The 24,825-nt window shown below is 40.2% G+C and overlaps 1 protein-coding gene across 3 annotated transcripts; it reads right to left on the bottom strand.

The window, feature by feature from the left end:
- Positions 1–1,515: 1,515 nt before the first annotated feature.
- Positions 1,516–24,499, bottom strand: crtc1a (CREB regulated transcription coactivator 1a). 3 transcript variants are annotated; one of them, XM_006786746.2, is made up of 15 exons: positions 24,338–24,499; positions 20,866–20,982; positions 19,257–19,382; positions 17,829–17,890; positions 17,320–17,414; positions 16,377–16,462; positions 16,250–16,290; positions 15,590–15,780; positions 15,299–15,444; positions 15,078–15,170; positions 12,236–12,334; positions 10,706–10,810; positions 7,979–8,062; positions 7,688–7,862; positions 1,516–6,863 (listed from the first exon to the last, which is right to left on the bottom strand). In XM_006786746.2, the coding sequence occupies exons 1-15, from the start codon at positions 24,461–24,463 to the stop codon at positions 6,658–6,660; spliced, it is 1,752 nt and encodes a 583-aa protein (XP_006786809.1). In that variant the 5' UTR covers positions 24,464–24,499; the 3' UTR covers positions 1,516–6,657. The 3 variants fall into 3 exon arrangements, with proteins under 3 accessions (XP_006786809.1, XP_006786810.1, XP_006786811.1); XM_006786747.3 differs by having other exon boundaries at positions 12,236–12,331; XM_006786748.3 differs by lacking the exon at positions 10,706–10,810.
- Between the last annotated feature and the right edge of the window lie 326 nt (positions 24,500–24,825).

Genomic DNA, 24,825 nt, shown 5'->3' with positions numbered 1-24,825 from the left:
CACTCTGTTGCCAAAGCTGCACACATTCTGTCAGGCATTCGAATAAAAGAAACATATGCGTGTTTATCGCGACGAAGTACAGTAGTTACTCGTGTCTAAAATCGATCCTTCTATATTACAGCATTTCACCAGTAGATGGAGTCCTGCAGTTTCTAAAACAACAAAGGATACGTCAAAGAGCACAGCCTGTCCCTGTCCACAGGAGCAAACCGGGACGGGCTGTGCTAGATTGATGGGGCCATCAGATATGATGCAAGAATGACTTTGCTTTAAATGTGAACCACTGAATTTGATCTGCCTGGTTAATAGGGGGGGTCAGTAATGCTTAGTTGTAAGGTGTCTCCCAAGGTGCCTAAATATCTGCAAATTCACACACTTCCTTTGGTAGACCTTTCTAGAACCAGGTCAGACCCCTTCTTACATTCAGAGTTGTGTATTTCATCATGGCACAGATTCATCAAAATTTCTGAGATTTTGATCCATATTGACATACTAGCATTACACAGTTGCTGCAGATTTGTCAACAGCACATCCGTGATGTCAGTCACCACAGCAGAAATTCAAGACATATTAGACCAGACATTTTTCCAGTATGCTATTATAAAATTTGGGGGATTCTGTGTGAATCATAGCCTCAGTTTCCTGTTCTTAGCTGGGGTGGCACCCGGTGTGATCTTCTGCTGCTGTAGCCCATCTGCTTCAAGGTTTGATGTGCTGTCTGTTCAGATATGCTCTTCTGCATACTTTGGCTTCAATGAGTGGTCTTCATCCTGAAGATGGTCTGGTCATTCTCCTCTAACCTTTGACGCCAACAAGGCATTTTAGCATTTGGGCATTTTGAAAATGTTTTTAGTTAGTCTTAATATTTTTAAGTAATATTATATGAAGGGTGTGTCCCAGAGACAAAATTTACGAGAATCAGTATAGGTATTATAATTTTTAAAAAATGTACTTTTAGACAGCAGTTGACTCAGTCTTGTAGACTGTTGGCAAGTTAGGATAACAAAGCTTAACCAATAAACAAATAGGAAGGGCATTTCCTCCGTATTTAGTTTTTATTTTTAATGAACATTTTATTTCAGATCTAGTTTTAGTTTTTAGTTTAGTTTTAGTTAAGGATAATCAGCAATAAGAGGAAACACATTTAGGGTTAACTGTTGTAACCAAATAGAATCAAAACATTTAATCTCAAACTAATTTCTTGACAACCACAACATAATCCAATCCACGCAAAGCCCAGAACACATTTAACACATAGAAAAGACTGTCCTCTCACCAGCAGTCTTAGCTTTAGTATCCATCCCACATAAAAAAAAGTAGAAACTCATTAAAACTGTTGGTGCGGAAAGAGTGGGAGAGGCAGGGCAACTGAAGTCCTGGAGTGGGTGAGAAAGTCTAAGTTATGCCAGTTATGGGGGCTGCAAACACCATGAAACTACTGCTGCATGCCTTTGTTTTCTAGTACTTTTTGGAGTCAAGCTAATGAGAAAAAAACACAATACGAGAAATCAAGTGTCTTGGCTTATTCAGATATATTTATTTTCATCTCATTTACAAATAATAATGCAAAGATACAAAGACAGAAGCCTTCACACGAGAAAAATACATCAGGTACATTTTAAACGGAAAGCCCCGCCCCAAATCTATAACGTCGCTCACATTTACAGCCAACTTGGATTATTTTGGTCCAATTTTAACAGTTAAAATAGAAAACGCACAATTTGAAGAACAAGGTTTGGACCAGTCGCTTTTAAAGGGTTAGCTCAAAAAGAAAAAGTACAGACCTGCCAAGCTCTGCTGCAGAATGCTAGATTTGCATATTATACGAGCATAATGTTTCCTGTTGCTGCGAGTGCACTACAGAAACATAGTGCACCTCTTCACGGCAGTAAAATGCATTTGCAGTGTGTGGAATAGTTTCACTCAACTTAAAATACATTGTAGAACGTTTTAGCTGCCATTGTGTGAGCCTTGAACCAGCACTGGGCCGTCCTCGAAATGCACTCACAGGATTCATAGCTGTGGGAGTGACCTTACATGACCGTGACTCTGTTTCATCTTCCTGATTCAGTTTGTGTTTTAACAGCTTGTGTCACAGAGCCACTATTAGTCTGACTGTACAGTATTTGTATGTGGTTTTTCTTACTCGTGTTATTTCTCATCGTGTCCATGTTATGTCTCAGTGTTTTTTTTTTCACTACAAAATACAATTTCACCACAAATTTATAAAACAAAGGCAAAACTAAATGGTTAGTTTAAAGCAAAATACAATATGTCAAGATACTTTGAAATTCGGCATCATGCAGAAAATAGATTTCTCATCTAGTGGACAGGATATAGCAGTCATTTCATTAAAGGGGACCTGTTATGCTCATTTCCAGCACCAAATTTAAAAAAACAAACAACTGCTGACTCTTCTAGAGTAGACGTGCAGGATTCACAGTACAGAATAACCCCCACGTATCTCAGAGAGGGCCCTGGTGCAGCTTCTCAGGACAGCTTTTGTTTATGCAACAGGCTGTTTTAGCTCTTTTCCCCTTAAACATACAGAAGGTTTGAACAAAAGGTGGGTGGAGTTCAGGCCTAGTAGTTGGTGCATTGTATTGTAAATTCACTTTGGACAAGTCACAAAAAAAAACCAAGCAGGCATGCAGGCGTCTGCACGGGCCTTCACGAAAGTAGCGTCACTGGGACCCAAGTGGCCCGAGTGACATAAAGTATAAGACCCACAGACACGTTTTAGAAATCAATTTCATAGTGACTTCACTTGCCAAATTATCTCTAGGCCTATCCCACTGGGGCCTTTGATGAGCATATTAAGACTATCCACTCTCAGTGACATCATACAGAGCCAAGAGTAGAAAAAAACTAAGCATTTAGGACAGGCTTTAGATTACTTCAACACACAATAAAGTAATTACTGTGGTCTTGTTTATTATTAGTGTCTCCCATTCTAAGAGCAAATATAACTGGAAGGAGATGCATAACAGGTGCCCCTTTAATTCATGTTGTAGAAATCAGTAATTGTGTCCAACCTGAACAATGACTTTGTAGGTAAATATGAAATAATTTGAACCATAATGGGATCATTTGAGGAAAAAAAGAGGATGTTTTATAAAAGTTTAAAATTTTTTCCATTACTTATGGCTCTCTTTTTTTTTTTTTTTTTACCTTTGGTGCAAATGTTGATTTTACTTTAAAAAGAAGGAGAAAAAAGATACAGTGCTGTAGACAAATCTGCTCTGAAGTAAAGACCAAAAGAATCTAAATAGTCTCATATGTAACAGGAAGTGGAATTCCTGCAGAATAAAAGTTTTTCAAGTAAATGAAAAGTGCTTCAAGGGCCTTGAAATGCATATGGACGAGGTCCAAACGAAATATCAGATAACTCTGAATTAATAAATAATAATATTGAAATAACTGTTCAACATTACTGATTCACTGTTTAAACCACAAAATTGTTTAGCTAATCTACACTGCAAGTGGTTCTACATGCATGTAGTCTGTTTTTCCAGATACAGTATTTAACTCAGCTGAAACATTTTAAGGTAGAGGAAAACAAACGTTGCTTTGCTGTAAACTCTTGTCTCTGTAAACACTGGTGCGATACTTGAACGTTACTGCTTAAAAAGGTGGCAGTAACAGGCGACGCATCAGTCAGCGCTTATCTACATGAGCACAAAAAGTGTTTTTAAAAAAAAAAAACACAAAACAAAAAACAAACGGAAATAAAGAACCCACAAAAGATGTCAGGCTCACTATAAAGTCTGGAGGTCCAGCAGAGAATATAGAGCCACAATGACATATTGCAGCACAGTATTTCTCAGTGCATTTTCTTACTTTGACATCATATCACGTAAAGCACGAAAAACATTGTTCCTACCATACAGCAATATACAAAGCTAGTCTATAGATTTACCATGACATAATCAAAACTCTGTGTGGGTGTTCCACGGGAAAATAAGCGCATACTGGATATTGCGGTATAAAACACAGTATCAAACAGCGGCTTCTACATGTGCATGAAAGGCTGATTACCACATATCTGATGCTTTTAGGCTTCACTTAGCAGTTACGTAGCCTGTACACGATGCAGAATCAAAGAGAGACAAAAGACGAGTTTAGCGAACAAGGGGGAAAAAACAACACGCTTGCTCAGACAAACAAAATCGACCTAACCCTTAAAAATAAAATGAGTTTTTAAAAAAACAAGCCATAAAGAGAAAACACTTAAGGAGATTCGTGCAGTCACAAAATTATTAAAATAGAAAAACAACCAACCCGCTTTCCCACAGTGATAACTAGAACGCAGGGTCACTGACAAACATGATGCATCTGAAATATTTTGTTTTGTTGTTGTTGTTTTTTAAAGGAAAAAGCTTAAAAATTAATTTTAAGATTCAATCATAGTTTTGTGTTGCATGAAAATAAATATGCCGGCACAGGGTTCCTCGACACACATCGACAGACGCGATGTTTCAGGAACATAACAGCCGAATAGTGTCCTGGGAATGAATCTATATCTATTTTACATTTTATTCTACCTGCACTGAACTGCAATATTAATTCTGCAAAATACTTTTCAGGGACTGACTCATCCCATCTGGCACAGTATTACAATAACACTTACTGCAAATGTCCAATGCACTATTTTTGTAACTTGAACCGTGGTTTGTTTGTTTTTCTTTTTTCTTTTTTTTGCTGATTAATAATTTATTACAAACGTCTTCGAGCATTGTTTGGTTTTCTTTAGTCCGACATGATGCAGTCAGAGCTGCAGCGACACGACAGACGCACCTGCGTGCAAAAAATTTAGGAAAGAAAAATGTGTAACAGTGTAACAAAATACTCACCGACTGAGTAAAAACTCAGCTCTGTTCAATAGATTTTTTATAGAAGTTTTCAAAAAATAACTATAATTCAATTTGCTTTTTTCATTTTTCTTTTCTTTTTTTCTTCTTCTTCTTCTTTTTTTTTTTTTTACAAGAAGGCAAGTTTTATCAAAGACAGGACAGACAGGTCCAGTGCACATAACAGTCACGAGGGTAGGTGGGGACGGGGGGTTTGGTATATACACTCTGAGAAATCAGTGTTTTAAATAAATGCATAAAGTGCAATAATGAGACACGTTTCTGAATGAACTCAAAGGACTCATCTACTGAAACACGCACTGATTTCACGGAGGATTTTTAAAGCACGAAAGCATACGACTACGAGAGCGACCAGAGCGATACGGAACAAACCGATAAAGGGCACGGACAACACGAGCGCTACGAGAAAACGGATACATAGAGTTGCTGTAGTGTCAGGGAAACGAGCAAAGCAACACATAAAACTTAAAGCAGGATGTCATATCCGCTTTGGGGAAACAATATGTGTCCTTAAGGACATAAAGGCTAGTTATGAGAGGCAATGAGGATGACAGGATGGCAACAACATGGTTGTACAGATGTGACCTAAATACATTCTCTTTGTATCAACAATTCTGTTCTATTATAGAGGCAGTTCAATTGTCTGGAAAAATATACATATATATATTTCAACTACGCTGAGGTCACATCTTTGGGAGTAATCCTGTGTGCCACGCTCAGTGTGCCTTTTTTTCCCCCCACCATCTCTACACCTCACTAGTCTGAAAGAACGGAAACAGTTTCAAAAGTAACATGGCACGGTCGGCGTGCGTCCTCTAAGAATCCTGCACGCTGCCTTCCTGCGTATAAGGGTTCGATGTGTGTGTTTCATTTTACAGTCCCAAATCGATCGCTGTAGTTTTGCATAGATACCGTTACGCAAACTCTAATCACATTCTGTACATGTAAAATATAAAACAAAGCCTGTAAACATCTAGCTCGTATTCCTCATTTATCCGTTTAGGTGCGATAAATGAAGCTGATAAATGATATGGTAGTGACGACACAACGGCGGATTACGTAGGCCAAACCACCTGTAAAAAATTACTCCATCCCTAAAATGCTTCTTTGTTTTTTTCCCTCTTTCTTCCTCATCTACATAAGAGTCGTCTTTGCATGAAAACCAAAATGTAGACGCTATTAAGGCAAAACAAGTATGCACAGTGATTTGTGATTTCATGCATAAACTGATGACCGCCACTGACTATGATAAAAATCAAAATTCAGCATCCCCTAAAAATAAATGAGCTTGCAAAAGGGTGACTCATCGCCTCACCGGGGCTTCCATTACAGCTTGGGACAGAGGGAGGTTAAGCTCAACAGGTGTTTCCTCTGAGTCATCAAGCTACTCTATGTTAACAGCCGTGCGATCGCTATAGTGTGATTTATTACGGGTTTGCTCTACAGACATAGTTTAGCCAGTCATTGATGGAGAATTAGAGACCGGGCTGTTTATGCCCCCAAATTTTCATTAAGCTTCCTCGAATAAAAACCGGGTATATCATCTAAATCGCAACAGGATCCATTAATTACAAAAGGTAGTGAGAGAACCATTAAAGGGAAGCTGGCAGCAGTCTATAGAAACATTTTAAGAGCTCATTTGTGGGAGTCGATTGGGTTGGTTCGTGTGGAATTGATGCTCAGCCCAGATGAGGCCTTTGATCAGCCTGATTCTAGATACCTTCTCCTCAGAAACCCTCGGCTTTATGTAGCAAAGTTCACACACCTGTTACACCCGCTACTTTTGTTACAGCCTGTCAAGGCGAAATGCATCCTCGGTGGCGGGATCGGTGAGGACCATGTCCGGGTCATTGAGCATGTGCAGGCCATCCAGCGTCAGCGGGTCGATTTTCAGATCGTCCAGCGGGAACTGGGAGTCCACATCAAAGCTGACATCTGTGGGCAGCGAGCCAGACAGGTCCTTGGGCAGGCTGGGTGGAGACTCTCCACTCACTGTGGAAAGACAACAAGAAAAAAAAATATTGAAAAAATCAAATACTATTCATCTCACTGAGGTTTCTAAGGGAGAGAAGGAAGGCTAAAATTAGAGACAACTTCAATGAAAACAAAAGAATGCAGAGGAGTGTGGGTTGTGATTTGATAACAACTTAAGGGGACAGCTTGGCATCATAATTACATATCAAGTGTAATTACATATACAAGTGAAGCTGATTATTAGGAGGGCTAATTTTTTCAAAACTATTAAAGGCAAACCTTAAGAGGATGGTTATCTTTGAATCTACATGCAGATAAGTGTTATACCTCTGTGCAGCATGTTTAACAATGTCAGAGCTAACATTCTAGTGATTGAATGACAGTTTGGTAGCCCGCTACTTTCATACTGCTCAGAGCATAAATAATCAAGTTGGACTTTCATTTTTTTTATCCTGTGATTTATGCCCGATTTAGACTTATGTGGGAAATCTACGCGTAACTTCCGTCATAACTGCAACCACCTTTTTTATCCTTGATGTGCAACTCGTGAGAAATGTAACAACACGTCGGGTTGCGGCAGCATGCAACGACTGAATGACAAAGTGCTGTTGCTTCCATCCAGTGTGATGCATTATACCAATCCAGTAATCAACCAAATCATTGTGAAGCTTCTTCTGAAGCTTCTTCTGTTCAGTTACTGTCACAAGACCCACAAGAAAACGTGAATCACAAGTTCCTCCAGACTTGGATCTACCAGTTCTACACTTTAGAGTCTGGGTCTCTGCCTTAACAGGCCACTTGCTGCATGTCTTGAGAAGCCTTGTGAAGTGTCGAAACAGCACCTGTGAGAATGATGTTGGGGATGTTGCCATGGCTACTGTATCCAAGCTGCTGCGTGTCCTGAGGGTTGCAGTGGCCAGTCAAACCCATCATAAGAGCCTGGGAGTAACTGAGGGAGTTCTGGTTGTACAGGCTGTCAGAGCTGATGGGGGTCTCCATCATGTTGAACTGCTCCAACTGGCAATCCCAAAAGAAAGAAATAATGCAACAAGTCCTTGAAGTAGGAGAAAGGTAAATGCAGGAAAAACATGTGAAGATGATTGGTTTCTATCTGACACAGACAGAGCCTGTACCTGCTGTGAGAGCGCACTGGCTTGAATGGAAGGCAGCTGCTGGTCGTAGAAGTCTGCAAACACACTGCCCAGTATGGAGTTATGCTGCAACAACAAACAAGCAGTGATCTGTTTATTATAGATGCAGGTCAAAATTACAAGTGCGCACCATCATTATGAGCATATATATATATATATATATATATATATATATATATATATATATATATATATATATATATATGTATATTTCATCAAGGCTTCAGACATAATACATTAAACATAAAACACGGGATATACAAAACGAGACAGTCAAAGCAGCTAGAACACTGCAACATGTCACAACGTCTGGAAATGTGTGAGGTTTTTAATGTACAAATGCCCACCCAGTTTGCGTATGCCAACACATTTAGTGTTTTTATGTGAATGATGCACCATCAGTGTATTTATTTTATCTTTTGTGTTTGAAAAAGAAAAAATCTCGGAATTACAGCACCGTCTAGGCAATAAACTACCAGATGTTTTACTGGAATTTTACACATTTATGATGTAGTTTCACTGGTCTGACCCACTAACGATCAAAGTGGGCTGCATGTTTGACACCTTGGGTCTAAACAACCAGATACAAAGGCTTAGAATAATTAGCATTTTTTATATGCCTCTATAAAATGCTTATAGCTGATTTTCTTTCTTGAGGAGGCCCTCACAAGTCTTTGAGCATCTGCCATAACGTTTTGCACATTTGTGTGACATTACTGCAACACAAACCTTCTTTTAGCACAGGTTGCATGTATTCTTATTTGCAGAATTAATTTTAATTGCACAAAAATGATTTAAAACCTGCAAAAAATAAAAGAAAAAAACAGTTGTAGTAATCTGCAGATATGTAAATAAATATATTATACGATAAAATAAATCAATAAATGGCTTAATTAATCACACGAGGCAAAATCTTTCAATATCAGCTGCCGATATCTTACAGCTCTCTGTACACATAATACACTGAAATGCAAACCTGCCAAAGGCTCCAAATCGTCTACGTAAGGACAACAAAAGGAAAGCCTTACATGAAAAAGGAGCTTCCTCTCCTGCCTTCTGGCTTCCACGTTTTAATTAAGACAAACCAAACAGGATGTAATGTGCGTTAAAATTAAGGGAATCACTGAAAATGCAATCCCCTCTGTGGCTTTATTCTCCCCTCCACCGACTCATCCAGCGCAAGCTAATTCTCTTGAAATTCCTCATTTGAATGTCCTCATCGAATCAGCAGCAGGAATTCTCCCGTTTCATTGTGGCCTCTTAATGTATAAGTAATTGGATCATATTCTCAGTCTGTGCTCCACCTAGTTCTAAACCACATTATCTGTGTGCGCTGCACAACTCCCCACGGGGCACAGCAGGATAACAAGAGAACACAGACTGTCGGTTATGGTTTGGCCCGTGGATAACCTCGGGACTACGAGTGAGCCACTTCAGCTCTGGAAAGACCCGAGTTGGGAAAGCAAACATATAGAAATGCACACACAGCATGAATCAACTCTGTCACTCGCCACGTTCCTCTCTCTCTCTCTCCACATCTCAAACACACAAGGGCACGTTTAAAATTCAGAAACTATAACTTCAATCTTTGGACCAGTAAAGGCTTACTAGATGGCACTTTTAAAGGTGTAATTCAAGACAATATTTAAGAAAGAACACTTAGCAATAGGTGATTAAAAGATTATCAGCACTACCTTTTGCAAATCTTACATGCTTTTACTAAGTCTCACGCACATCACTGACATCCCTAATCCATGTTTACCTTGGGTGTGTTCAGTTTATCTTAATGCACTACGTTGCAAGCAAGGTTCAGTTTGCACAGCTTTTCCTGAAAAATCCTTCGAAGGGGATTAATACCTCCCTTGATGCTCACCCATTCCCCCCCATGCTGGTGCAAACCCACAATAAACACAGAGATCTGACAAACATGGGAAAGAACAAAACAAACTCCACTTCACAGTCTAATAAGCAAGACTGGGAGGGAAACGGTGGAGTTGCGATGCAAATACCACAAAAAGCAGCAGAGGAGGAGGAAGGTCGGGGACACGGCTACATCACAAAACACATCAATGACACTAAGAGTCTGCTTAAAGAGACTGGTGGTCAGATCTGGGCAAAACAAGAGCTGCTCAGGGTTCACAGTTTGTCAGCGCTTAATGCGATCATTCAGATCAGGAATAGAACTTTTTAATGCACATTTTCTATGTATATATTATTAACTTTAAGTACACACAGACAGCTTTCTCCCAGAGTATTTCCTTCACTGCGCGGTTTCACTTCCTCTTATGTCAAGCATGGAAAACACATCAGTGATTCATAAGGTTAATGATGCCTGTCGGTAGACCCAAGGATTTCCTGCTATTGCTCGTTAAAATGTCAACTAATAGAGGTTGCACTGTGTTTTATCTACTTATTAGATACTAATAGATATTATTCTTTTTTTGGCTTATAAAACACAGAAAGTAATCATGTGTAAATACATAAATAATGACAATACAATTAACTTAAGGGGGGGAAATGCTTGTTTTGATGTTATGGGTCATGCTAAAGGGCTCGCTTTTAATTTTATTTTTTTTGCCCAGATCTGTATCAACAAGAAAAAGCTGCACGGAGTCCTACTCAGCAGAGATAACCACAGCACTACGATGCAAGGGACGGTGATGTTTATACAAAGCGAGCCAGCAGCTCGTTCTGTCCATACGCCCTTACTTGAGGCGAGCCTCCGGGTGAGAAGCCTTGATTGGAGACGGGAGAGGTTGGAGATTGATTGGCAGAGGATCCAACCCTACTGCGGTACTGTTGAAGGGACGAGGCCTGATACAAGAGGATACATTTGAGTTATTCACACTGGAGGCCGTCTTTTTGTTTCCCCCCCCCTCGTTCGTTGTGTGCAACTCTTCTCCTATTGAACAAGGAGCTTTGGTTAACCATGTCTGTGGTGTTTTTCTTGCAGGAGACTGGCCATCAGAGGAATATTGAACCTGTGCATACTTGTAGCTAATGCTGAAATGTAATAAGTATGATCACAATATGTGACGAGTGATGTGTAGATCTCACGTCAGTGGAGTAGTAGCAAAAAACAAAGAAAAGTGAAAGACTGAGTACTATAGGGGATTAATTAGTAAGAATATCGCTGGAAATTAAACCTCAGCAAGTGAATATTTTTAAAAATAGTGACCAGGGAAAACCCACTCTGCTATCTCTTGTTCAGTCCTATCATCAGATGTGTTTTATACTGTTTAACAAAATAAATAAAAAAATCTAAAAAGTACTATAAAACCTTCCAAGTAAGCAACAGATACGCCATCAAGTAATTGAGATTTATCAAATGAGGCTGATAATGTTTAATCATTTGCAAGTCAACGAGGCGTTCAAACCTTTAAACTCCTAAACTATTAAAAGATAAGTTAGCAAAATAATGGTAGCATGAGATGAGAGCGATAAAAAGGAGTTCAAGGTCTGTAGATAGAGCTATAAACCGGTGACCTGGTCAGTGGCGTCGAGTAAACCTGTTTGAACTCGCCTGAAAATGAAAGAAGGTGATGTTTTCCTTGACATTACTTGTAAAATGATCAAAACATTTCCTTATTAACGGTTTAATAACACGAATACACGTCTAAGATCCAGATCCCAGCGAGCTTTCTCTGCGTTTTCCGTGACCTCACGCCGCACAGTCTTTTACGGAGATGAAGAGAATGTAGGCCACTTCATTTCTGCAGTAATCCAAACACATTCCCATCGCAACAGTGGAGCGAAGCAGCGAGAGCCAAGATCTGAAGGAGAAGCAGCGCCTTACAGAAACTTTCAGATTCACGGATGTTTTGCGAATCTCTTTGTGCATTTTTTACATTCTGCTTTAGTGATTTTTGGGGGGGACTTGAACTCTGCAGAGAAACAAAGAAATTCTGGGACTGCAAAATTATGGTTTTGTATCATAGTTAAAATAACAAAGAAAGAACAATTGCACTGTCACACACAGTCCTATTTTCATGTCGTTTTTTGTTTCCCCAAGCAAAACGTCTGTTACAAAACACACTCTTGGACAACTTCACGTCACAGCTGAACGTCTACGATATCAGTTCTGATTACTTCGACGTGGCAGTGTGTTCGCGAAACCCCGAGCCCAACACGTTAACGCCATCTGAAAACAGTTCTTCGGGAAAACTGGGAACCAGCCAAGGAGAACCAGTCATCGCTGGGTTGTTGTTACAACAAATCAGCAAGACACAGACTGCTCACCACGTTCATGTCGATGGTCATGTTGGTTTGCGAGGACGCCTGGTTGTCTGACGGGGAGCAGGAGTTCACCGAGGACGGCAGCTGGACCAGACCCGCCTGCTGGAAAATAAGCAGTGGACTCATAAATAGATAACTAAGCACCACTGTATAATTTTAATGCTTGCTTATCACACACGCATTATATTCATATCTCATTTTATTGCATCTTGGCAGATATGAAAACACATCAAAAGAAAAAAAATCACATAAAAGGCTACAAGTTGCCTTTTATATGATTTTTTTAGGAGTTTAGATTTTAGAGTTTTATATGTTTTTGTTGAATTTTATTGTCAAAATTCATGCCAAAATGTAAAAAAACACACACATATAAACTTTCTAGTTAAAGGTGTCTGACTTGACTATGCACATGGACTGCTGTACTGACATTCTACTACAAAATGTCTTTTTTCCCAGACCCCGAGGCAGCAGGGATATGGTTTTACTTTTGGCATCTGGTGCCTTTTACCCCTCCAAGTAAATCATTGTGTATTTTTTGTCAAAATGTTATACTTGCATCTCATCTGTTGTTCTGGGAGTTGAGACACACGAACAAAGATTTTAGTAAGTTAGCGAGATCTCTGCAGGTGTTTTGCAGTTGGCCTTGAGTTCTTTGTACCTTCTTCAAGACCGCGTGTATTCACACTTGCTGTGATCCCAATAGCCTCACGTCATTATCTCCTCTGTTTATTTCATTGTGGACCGATGAACGCCTAGATTCTTAGAAATGTGTCTGTAGCTTTTAAGAGGTTTGTGCAAAAGCCCTAGCGAGAAAGCTCTTGTGACTGAGCCATAGTTATCACAAGAGAAAACTCTCTATGGCTTTCTTACTGAGCACAACCTCTACAACCCACACTTCTAGTCTCATCTTCATAATTGGAACACCTGAATCCAAACAGCTTTTGGAGAAGCAATTAGCAGGGATTCACTTATTTATTTTTTTACAGCCTCTCTGATAATAACTCAGTATGTTGCATAAAGACGTGGAAAGCACAGTTGTTGGTGTGTTTTTATTTTTAGTCAACTGCAAAAATGAAGATCTGCTCAAAAAGTAATCAAAGTAAATGAAATAAAAGCAGACGTGACAGGAATATCAAAGGGTTTGCGAAGTTTTCTTCCAACTAACTGGTAACTGAAATCATCATAGGTTTTATTATTTATTTGGAACCTTATTAAAAAAATATGGTTATAATAATTGATTTATGAACTGCTGCTGCTATAACTCTGGTGTGGTTAGTCTCTAATTCCATCTCATTAAACATCTCAACAATAGAGGTGACTGAATCACAGACGAGTAAACGTAAGTAAGTCAAAGTAAGTCGAATGTTCCCATGAGAGCCAAAACGCATCATCGTCATTAAATGCAGTTTATCTATTTTTCCCCTCATTTTTCATCTTACTCACTCATTCACAATCTGGATGCTATCTATCTAATTAAAAAGCAGCAGCAGCAGCTGCAGATAAACATTAAGTCTGAGATCTTAAAGTCTGGCTAACGTCAAAGTTTTGGAATATTCTTTTTTTTTAATGGGCTGTGGAACACAAAAATCCATTTTCATTTCAGTTAAACATGAACGGCTTCATGATTACAGTTTGTTAGGACACGTGTTCAGTAACATTTAACATAAAGCTATAGTTTCAAATGATTTAGTGTTCATGTGATAAACAGAGATAATATGTATGAACATTCTTAGAATGAAAACATTCATAAATCCAAAAATATTGGAAGAAGTTGGAAAGACTTGGAGATTGGGATTAGCTGTACTTGCATTAATAAACATAATCCCGAGATTGGAGGCTTAGGGAGCTGACAGACTGATGAAATAGAAGGCAGACCACAACGCCAGCGTCACAAACTGAAACACAGCAACAGGTTTGTAAAGGAATGGACTCGATCCTAATTTCCAGTGAAACTTCCTGAGGTCTATACCACGGCCACTGAAAATCCAGGACTCTGATTGGCTGGAAGACCCAGAATAACTTTTACTAAGTAAAATTTTTCATCAATTCCAAAATTTAGACTCAACTTCAGATGATAATGACTCATTTACTACTACCAATAACAAACATGATCAGACGCTTCTCTGTATGTTGTACATGACATGACAAGTTCGAGAGTGTGATTCGAGTGTGAATCCACTGCAGCTACTATAGCGGACCCAAGAAATATAATTCCTTATAAGGAAGAGTTTAAAGAACGGCTGCGGCAGAAAAGAGAAAACCGGAGAGGAAATGCAACCAAAACTGTGGAGAAAATGAAAAGATGTCCACAAACCACGGGTAAAAGCGAGGGAGTGAGAGAGAAAGTGAGTCAGTGCCAGGGGGAGGGGGCAGCGATATGCAACATCTGCACTGGCAGCATGTTGTGTAGGAGAGCACATTGCTTTGTGTTGTGCTGAAAGTTTCCCTCTGACCTAAGGTGATAGACATGAGACAAGAGGAAGTGACTAGCAGTGATTTGGCTTTAGCGGCGGGCAGAAAGCAAGTTAAACTACTCTCAACTCTGAGGTGATTGTTTGAAGTAACTAACAACAGGGCAGGGCGACCAACTGTCAGCTGTAAAGCGGCAGACAGTGAGCGAATTGCTTCATATGCAGATGGACTAATGCTTAGCGATCCTCTGGATGTTTAAAACGGGTAAATGAAAACAAAAGGAGCCACACGTCTGAGTTAAACAACTGCTGTTGACTCATTCATTGATTTTTTTTGGCAAGTGGTCATAATACTATATAAAACTGGATGTTCGTACATATGAATGAGATGAAGTTTATTATGTTTTGAGCTGTGGCTTTGGATAGAGACTCACTTGCTGGTTTGGGTGTGTCTGGGACGACGGCTGCTGGCTGAAGAAGGCGTACTGGGACAGCTGCTGCTCCAGGTTCATGGCATTAATGGCTGCCTGTTGGGAGCACAGCACTTTATATGACAGAAACCTCAAAAAGCATTCATTTCAGTATTTGTAGCCTGCCTACAAATACTGACACTGTTTCTATGTCTATTAATGTACAACGCTTTCCTCTTGAGTACCTGGGAGAGAGTGAGAGGTGGAGTTGTTGGGGAGAGCTGCAGGTTCTGGTGCTGGTGGGAGTCTCCTGCGTTCAGGATGAGAGGAATCACATTATCCTGCCCGGCCTGGATTTCCATGGCTACTGTGGGTTGAGACGTGTTCACTCCTACCCAGCACAAGAAAACAGTTTCCTTAAAGACCCAACTTGGCACGAAACAAGTGGCAAATGCTGAAATCCAAGATCCTTCATATCCTGCACATAACTTTAAGATATGTCCAGAGAGAACAGAGCAGAGAGTGCTTATTACCACCTTGTGTGTTACCCAGAGCCTGCGTGCTGCTCTGGGAGCCGAACGAGGCGGCAGCTGGGTCGTCGTGGTCGAGGGGGGTGGGCAGCGGAGGAGGGAACTGGATGTTGGTCAGATCGGGAAGAGAACCGCCAGTGTTGTGGGCTGCTGGTTTTATCGAAGCGGTCAGCTGCTGTTCTGGAGACGGGAAAATGCTGCAGAAAAACAGATGGGTGCCGTAAACTCTCCAGTGATGACATGCTCGATATACTCGGTGATGAAATAGCAGAACCGCCAACACCAGTAGCTTATTCAGATTACTTGGAAATGTCTCCCGAGGCAAACAAGTCCAGAGATATTTGGACTTCATGCGTTTGGCCCAGGGTATTTTTGCAAATCTTTTGGCTCCACACTCTCATTCCTTTGGCAGTTGAGCGAGTCAAAATGAAAATGTTGAACTACAGTCAGATGCTTTCAGTTCAAAACTACGCTTTATTCACACCCATTCATCAGATTTGTGTACACACGTACCTAGCCGAAGCTTCCTTTCTGGATTTGAACACTATATCGTAACAGTGAGACCAAAGTGCCCCCCAAAAATATTTACACTGAAACATAATTTCATTGTGTTACTCAGACTATAGAGGAAGGTATCCTTAGACAACCTAAGACAGTAAAACTCACTGGATTCCAGGAACTTTGCAGGGCTCGGATCTTGAAATGTTCTAAAGTGGGAGAAAAAAAAAACAACTAGTGTATCAGGAAGACCAGTGAGATACTCAAGTGAAAAACATTTTGTGTGAAGATTTACTTTTTTGCTGTCCCAGTTATGTTTCTGTCCATCTTCATCCACCTCTTGTTTAATTGCTTCAGACCCCGGTACGGTGAGTAGGAGGACTGGAGAGAGAGAGAGAGAGAGAGAGAGAGAGAGAGAGATGGAGAAATTAAAAAATAAATCTCCTCAATCTCTCGGATCTACAGATGTCCCGCCTGTTAAAGCTCATAATAACTGCCTTCATTTAATCAGATCAAGTGAGTAAGTGCAGTCGTTAATGTATGTAGCGTCAAGTTGCAACATATATATACATACATTTATATATATCCAAGCACTATTCCATTGTAAGGTACAAAATGATAACAAGGTACCCAGCAATTCCCTTTGAGTGAGCACTTGGTGACAGTGGGAAGAAAAAGGTTCCTTTAAAAAGTGGAAAAACAAAAACAAAAAAAGAAAGTAGCCAAGAAGTGTGACATTAGTAAAAGAAAAAAGAATTCTGAATGCAAATAATGGGTAAAAGCACAAACACTTCTCCAAGATGATACATACAAATTCAACCAAAGTGCTTCTAAAATTGACATAATTCCCCTCACATGGCCATTAGGAGCGAAATTCGCATGGTACTTGAATGCGCACCATCTGCACAGCAATCAATTTTCCTCCTCTTGCCTTCAAAGCCGCATTCAAACCCTTTCATCATACACTGGAGGGCGCTTCCACTGAGTCGTCAGGAGAAAGCAACAAAATACCACAAAAACTAAACAGGATCACAAAAAAAACCAAAAACCAAATAACACTGAATACTGCAGATAATGCAAAAAAAACACTAATTTAAAAAGCACAAATAGACTAATTCAAGGCAGAGCTAAAAGCTCATTTCATGCAGGGTGTCTGTATGAAGTGAGCTGACACACACCACACTAACGAACATGTTTCTCACACTACATGACGACAACATCTTTGAAATCTTGTGTACCTCGTTTTGGCTGCAGCTCCTGTGATCCTCCAGTGAAGGAGGCCTGCTGGGCAGGAGTTAGTGTGCTCTGATGCAGTGCTGAGTCAGAGTTTGTCCTGCAGCACAAGAAATTTAAACTCACATAAGGCGATCTATAGACAAAATCTACCCGAATAGCACAAAAAAGTACATAGTGGGCAACTACAGCACTGCGCGACAACAACATTACGTACAGCAGTCAGTTTTTTTTAAATGTTTAACACTAGAATAAGGACACTGGAATAGTTTGAAGTGTAAATATAAACATTTCAATAATTTTTCTCAATGGCAGAAATCTGTGAAAGTCATTAAATATGTGTCAATGCAGAAGGATTTCACAGTCAGAGTGTTAGCCTCGTGGGTCTTTCCACTCTGAATGTGTCTTACGTTATTATCTGAACACGTTTCTTCATGACAGGTGAAAATAAAAATGCATTTAGTTGCAAGAAGGCCATGCCGAGACATTGTGTCATTATCAGAGACCGTCTTACCTCCTCCAACTAGTATCAGGTGGCGGCGAGAGATATACTGAGCCATATGGACAGCTGTCAATGTGACACCGCAGGTTAAGAAATAACAGCTGGAGAATGAAAGCCTTGGCAGAATCAGTGTACTCTCTTCTGTGAATTCAAAAAATAAATGAATAAAAAAAAGCACTGTGCTTGGTGATCTTCTACAATACAGGGTACACTTTCATTACCTACAGGCCGAAGTCTTTTACAAAAATGCCCACAAACAGTTTGATTAAGATCTAAAAATCTGAAATCAAGAAGCACTTCCACTTCAAAAGCTGGCTGAATACAACAGCATTATTAATGAAAAGGTGTTAATAATTGCTTGTTCTGCACTGTGTATTTTCCAATAATGCTACCATGAAGGAGCATTTAAACACAAATGTATATTTTATGCATATATTAAGCTTTAAAAAACAATAATACAGTTTAAAGATTTGCATTGACTTCTGCTGGAGAATGATGAGAGCCCGCAGGTGGTTTCACTTATACTGTGTGATTAGTCCTGTTCTCAGAACTGTGTGGGTGTGTGCAGACTATGGTTTATTAACATCTCCACGATGCTAATGCTCAGCTGTTGACACCATGTTATTCCCAGCCAAACTCCTCCCACTGAATATTTATCATAATGCATGAGATCTCTGTCTGTCTGTGCGTTGGTTTCTTTGTCCACCAACTCCTCCGAGACCATTAGAAGATGAGCAACCAAACCTGTGCACACAAGTTCATCTTAGGCCCCGGAAGGTTCTTATCTATATCAGATACTGCGGCATCATCGCATTGCCTAGCAACCACCTAGCAACAGTTTAAAAGGATCCATTTTTTAGCACTTATGCACCTTATAAAAGCACTGTATCGTTTGTATTTCACAACAGTAACATTTAATTTGTATTCGCAAAAGCTAAATTATGCATGACACATTATGATGGCATCGTGTTGCCCTGCAACCACGTAGCGACAGGCTAAAATGACCTGTTTTTAGGCTTCGTGCACCTACAGCAGTTTATGAGAGATTCCTATCGTTTTTCATTTCAAAGCTACTTCTCATTTGAATCCACAAAAAAGCTGAAATATTCATGCCTAGTAAGCACCCAGGAATGGGTTAAACTGACCCATTTTTAGGATATAAACATGTTTGTTTGTTTTTTCTCAGTGTGATTAAGTATATCAGGCTTCCAACAGCATGAAGAGGCCAAAAAAAAAATACTGTAGCATGGGGCATGCATTGGTAGGATAACATCTGTGTAAATTCCTAATAATCTGCAGAAATGCCACTCTACTGCTCCTAAAGAAAAATTTGACCGAGTGAAGTTTTGACCAAGCACTCTGATTTAAACTGATGCTCAGAAACCAGATAAAAACCAACATTAAACAACACTTCACCCAACAGGCAGCATAAAAGGATATCTGTCGTCCGTGTTTGTCAACAGACAGGGGTTTCCGGTGGGGCGATGTGATGCGGTTCCGATCGCGGTAGACTCTTTCCACCAATCCGTGGTGTCGCGTCGACCTGTTCATGTCGAGCCCTGAATTCTGACAAATAAAGACAAGGAAAAAAAATGCGTAATGAACTGGGCAAATTGCAAACATCACCTTTCAGCTCCTCACCAGCCTGCTGATTAGAGCTGAATGTGTAACAATAACAAGAGAGTTTTTGAGGTCATTAATCTACAAAAAGCACTGCGGCAGCCACGGTAGTCAGCACTTTACCTCGGTTACACTGCTCTTGGCCAGCAGAGAATAAACACTTCCTATGAGCATGTAGCACAGGAATGAAAGGTAAAGTGGTCCGGGGTGAAAAGGATGACGGAAGACTGGAAAAAGAAAATCTGAAATGTGTGCATTATGTTCTACGCGTGTTCTTCAACTTGTTTGTTTGTTGTTTTTTGTGGGTTGTTATTTCAATGGCAAAGACAATTAAAACTACGAAACTGCATTACATTTTCCTTTTTTTTAAGGTTGGTATCTTGTTCCATTTGTCTGATAGGAAAGCTATTCCGTGGAAATTTCAAGGACAAGGGCTTTTTAGCCCACATGACAGATGTTTTCTGTCTTGCTGTGCAGCTTCAGTGCCTTTCAAGCAAAATACTGTTTCCATCACTGGCTAAGAGAATGACACATGGAGCAGCTCTTCTTTCTCATATACACAGACTGACACACTAAGCAACACAGCAGTCACGTTGCAGAAAGCACTGAACGCAATGATTTTTTCTTTTTTTTTTCCCAAAATAAAATGAAACTTATTATTCAGAACAAATTACACACAACCTCCTGACCCTTTTTCCCTTCAATTTCTAACATTCATTATTATGCAATATCAGTTTTAAGGCTTTCACTGAAGACTGACATTTCTTTTATGTTTCTTTCGACAATTAATGCAAATCCTTTCCTGCCACCTTTGAAGCTGCTCCTGAAAACAATTTAAAGCAATAAAAAAACTTCTGCTTCTGTTCACGTTGTTGCCGAGTGCACTGAACCCCAACATGAAGCTATGGCTCCCTGCACATAAAACACACAATTCAAATTTGGTGTGACAGACGTGGCTTCAAGAACGTTCTTATTACGCTGCGGCAGCAACACATAAACTTCAAAGTTATTGCAGGACTGTGTACACAGTGTTTATTGGACAGAGCCTGCGCCGAGCCACGCTACAACCGTATACAAACCTAATGTAGGCTGTGGCCTTGGATACTTGCACTGCCTTCTACTCTTTACTCTAAATAAAGCATTATTTTTGTTCATATACTGCTTACATAAGTGACTCACACAAAGTATGTGACTTCCTGTAGAAGAATATTTAGTCCAGGGAAAAAGAACCTCGCGATGTCTAAAAAAAGCGACCAGTCAATACTGCAGGATATTACTTACCCATAGGGATTGGGAAAAAATGGGGGTATTTATTTATTTATATCACACAATATATTTTTGCAGTTAAGACCACAGATTTAATTGACCTACACCAGGTATATTTTAGTTGTAAATGTGAAAGGCAAAGGAAAGATAAGCAATCCTGTACCTGAAAAGGCACGTCGATCGTGCTGTTTCCAATCTGATTGACGTTTGGCAAGGATCCTCCATAGTACTGCCCACGGTTCTGCCCCAGCTGCAAATACTTGGTCTTCTGCAACTGCAACTGCAAGCAGAACAACATCAGGTAAATCAGCAGGCATTTATGGGAAATTTAGAAAAGAAGTAAAAGGGTTTCTCGCTCGCATTAAGTCCACGCTCCAGTTACAGCGATGTAATAAATTAGCTATTAACACCCCACACGCCTAAAAACCAAAGACCAGGTTTTTGTTAATAACAAGAGCTGAATACGATGTCCTGCTAGAACATTTTCTTTTTAAGTTGCATGATTGTTTAATTTACATTAAAGGACTGTTTGCAGATTTTTCTTAAATTTTTTGAAGTGCTAAAAGTGAGATTTGCTGATTTTAGCAGTAAGGGAAAGGAAGATCGAAGTGATGGAAACTAAAAGCTGTTTAATTTTGTGACAAATTTTGTTGCAAGCTCTAACGTTTACAGCTAATTTAGTGTCAAATTTAACGGTTTCTTTTTTATTTAATGTGAATAGATTATATGAATGCCAAGGTGCAAGCAAAGCAGTATAGATATAATTCAGTATCACTGAATGTGCCTGTCTTCATTTCAAAAGAAAACCCTCCAAACTGTCACTCCAGTGTTTATTTCAAAACAGCCTCCTTTTCCACGTCCAATCAGAGAACCCGTGACCAGTCAATTAAATTGTCTCATGCAAGCCCACTGCTTACTGTTGGCATGGCAGAAAATCTAATAATAACAATTACTATGCCTGCATCAGTGGTGTGTTTTGATAAGCCTCCAACCTCAGAGTATACTTTAGCTACACGAACGCAGTCTCTGATGCAACGGATTAGATACTGTAACAACAGAATAGGGAGTCTGGGTCACTTTAATCACAAGAAGCCATGTACGGAGAGAAGCACAAAAGAAAAATCAGAGTGAGAGTTGAGCATAAAGGGAGGCAACAGTGTGAAAGGGTGAAACTCTAAACCCGAGGCATCCTTCCAGCATGTCTAACTCTGGCTCAAACAAGAGCTACCTAATGTTTGTCTTTCCATTAATGATGGGAAAAGTGCATCCTTTCACCAGTTTCACTGTCCCATCTCGCAGTTTTGAAGAAAGCAATCCAGCTTCGCTCTGTTTAATGGGTTTGCTCATACTCCACCTCTCCACTGGGTTTTAATTATAGTCAGCTTTGAGGTTTTTGCATAATCTTACTGACAGCCAAAAACACACAAACGACTGATTGCATACTTAATAAAATCTAGATAAAAAAAACATAAGGCCACAGACCTCCACTCAAAGGGGACCAACCTGTCTAGACATATCGTCTACAAATATGGACCTATAATAATAAAGTCATAACTCTGATGCAACTTGTTCTATTAGTTTCCAGATAAGGACGTGTTTAAAGGTGAAGCATAGGGAGGCCATTTTTCTTAACATGTATTCCCAAACTGATGATTTTTGGTTATTTGGTTACATGTACATGTTCCATGTAACTATGTTGCATAAGGCAGTTCGTTTTGTAACCGGAAGGTTGCTGGTTCGAGCCCCGGCTCGGACAGTCTCGGTCGTTGTGTCCTTGGGCGAGACACTTCACCTGCCGCCTACTGGTGATGGCCAGAGGGGCCGATGGCGCGATATGGCAGCCTCACTTCTGTCAGTCTGCCCCAGTGCAGCTGTGGCTACAACTGTAGCTGCCTCCACCAGTGTGTGAATGTGAGAGTGAATGAATAGTGGAATCGTAAAGCACTTTGAGGGCCCCGAAAAGCACTATATAAATGCAATCCATTATTATTATTATTATTATTATTATTATTATTATTATTATTATAAGTGCAATGTAAAATGTTACATTTAAGTTACCTGTTCAAATGAAATGTACTTGATTGGTATATATTCAGTTTATACCAAGCGATTTTTGTGTGTGCTCTCACTGGCCACTTCTTTAAGATACACCTCCTCAATGTCTTGTTCATGCAAATATCTAATCAGCCAGTCACAATGCAGCAACTCAGTGCATTTATGCATGTAGACCTGTCAAGTCAAGATGCTTAAGTTCAAACCAAATAGAGAAGAAAGGTTATTTAAGTGATTTTGAACGTAGTATGGTTGTCAGGACCAAGTGAGCTGGTATTTCAGTATTTCAGAAACTGGGATTTTCTAAACACCTCTAGGGTTCACAGAATATGGTCTGAAAAAGAGAAAACATCCAGTGAGCTTTGTTGATGTCAAAGATCAGTGGAGAAAGGCGAGACTGGTTCTAGCTGATAGGAAGATACAATAACCCCGAAAAAAAAAGTTCATTAAAACCAAAGCATGCAGAAGAAGAAGCATCTCTGAATGCACAACATCTTTGAATCTTGAAGCAGATAGGCTACAGCAGCAGAAGACCACACTAGGTGCCAATCCTGTCAGCTAAGAACAGGAAACTGCAGTTAAAAAAAAAAATCACACAGAGGATTTAAGGCACTTCTTAATGGGCCAACCCATCACTAGTAAGGTGTACCTAACAAAGTGTCGGGTGAGCGCTTATTTCTATTTTTTTTTTAAAAGCAATGCACATGTTTAGAAGTTTTGCACTGCAGTCTGCCATTGCTGTGTGACTGTGAACCAGCATCCACGATATCTACTGTTACATGATACTTCTGCTTTTCTGATTCTAGAAAGACCTTTAAGTTGCTCTTTATCATTTCTTAGCAGACACACAAACACACAGATTCAGAGAAACAGAGCTTAGATAGGATAGTGGTTGATGCTTGCAATGATGTTAAGTCCATCATATTTCCACTCAGTAGCGGTTTCCACTGAAGCCCTGCCTCCATAGGATTTATTCTGGAGGCCTGTGCTGTATGTGGCTTAAATTCCACATAATCTGCTGGCCTTCATCTTTGCCGTAAATGTCACTCATGTTGCAGTGCACACAGGCCTGAGGACCCGTCAGACAAGTTCACCGCGGTTTATAGGCACACAAACACACACACACCTTAACATTTATCCCTATATGCACCACGATTTTCTGATTCATTTTTTATGTCAATCTCTACGCTCACGGATCATATCATATGCCTTAGGTTAATCGCTTCGTATCTAAGCCCACGAGATGAAGGGAAAATCACGGTGCTGGACGCGCGCTGTCAAACACGGATGCACGCCCCTTTGCTTTACACTTGCGTGGGACAAAAATTGTAGCCAATAACTTTTAGGAAAGATGGTCCCCGCAGTACGCATCTACATTTGAGGACCGACACATCGTGTCGGCTCAGCTGGCCGTCCACCGACAGGAGAAAATCGGCCACAGCTGGCAGGAAGCGTCGTTTGTTATTGTTTACCTGTTCTGCGTGCAGCCGCGGCGCTACAAATGCCTATTTGACAGCTCGCTGAAAACAAACGGAGCGCAGACAGGAGGGAGGGAAGGAAAAGGCAAGAACCGGTGTCGTTACCCTCGCTGCTCGGGTTATGCTCAGGTCTTTCATCACTTCTTCAAACGCCGCCGTCTCCTCCGCCTGCTTCTGGTTATGTAAAGCGATTTTCTCGCTGAATTTTCGCGGATTGTTCGAAGTCGCCATGTTTCGCTCTTCTGCTCCGTTTTCCTTCAATGGTCAGCGTCAAGTAACACGGAGGGAGGACGCACAGCTTCCGGTTAGAGAGGCGGACACAACGCAGAGCGTAAAAACGGAATACTCAAAAAAAGGGCAACGTTTACCTGCTTTTCCTTTATCCTGAATGAAAAGTCTTTAAACTTATTTTTAAAAAGGTTTTTACAGTGTCGTGCAGGCCAAGTGGGCTTCCCATATTTGAATTTACTGACCACAGGTGATACCTACAGTCTACAGCTAAAACAGTCTGTGGACTGACTCTAACTAAAACAACAGGAGCCAGTGTGTGACTTATTACAGGAAGGCCACATGTGCAGGATCCCGTGAAGCCT

Source organism: Neolamprologus brichardi, chromosome 18, assembly GCF_056152115.1.
Source record: "Neolamprologus brichardi isolate AB-2024 chromosome 18, ASM5615211v1, whole genome shotgun sequence".
NCBI classification, from domain to species: Eukaryota; Metazoa; Chordata; class Actinopteri; order Cichliformes; family Cichlidae; genus Neolamprologus; species Neolamprologus brichardi.
This window is presented reverse-complemented; position numbering and strand designations above follow the sequence as displayed.

What these genes read in the sequence shown, in the direction of transcription:
- crtc1a (XM_006786746.2), bottom strand. Translation starts at nt 24,463, where the DNA reads ATGGCGACTTCGAACAATCCGCGAAAATTCAGCGAGAAAATCGCTTTA. An exon ending in CGATCGACGTGCCTTTTCAG is followed by an intron (nt 19,383 to 20,865) that starts GTACAGGATTGC and finishes TTTATTTGTCAG; the next exon opens with AATTCAGGGCTCGACATGAA. An exon ending in ATAACTGGGACAGCAAAAAA is followed by an intron (nt 16,291 to 16,376) that starts GTAAATCTTCAC and finishes CTCCCACTTTAG; the next exon opens with AACATTTCAAGATCCGAGCC.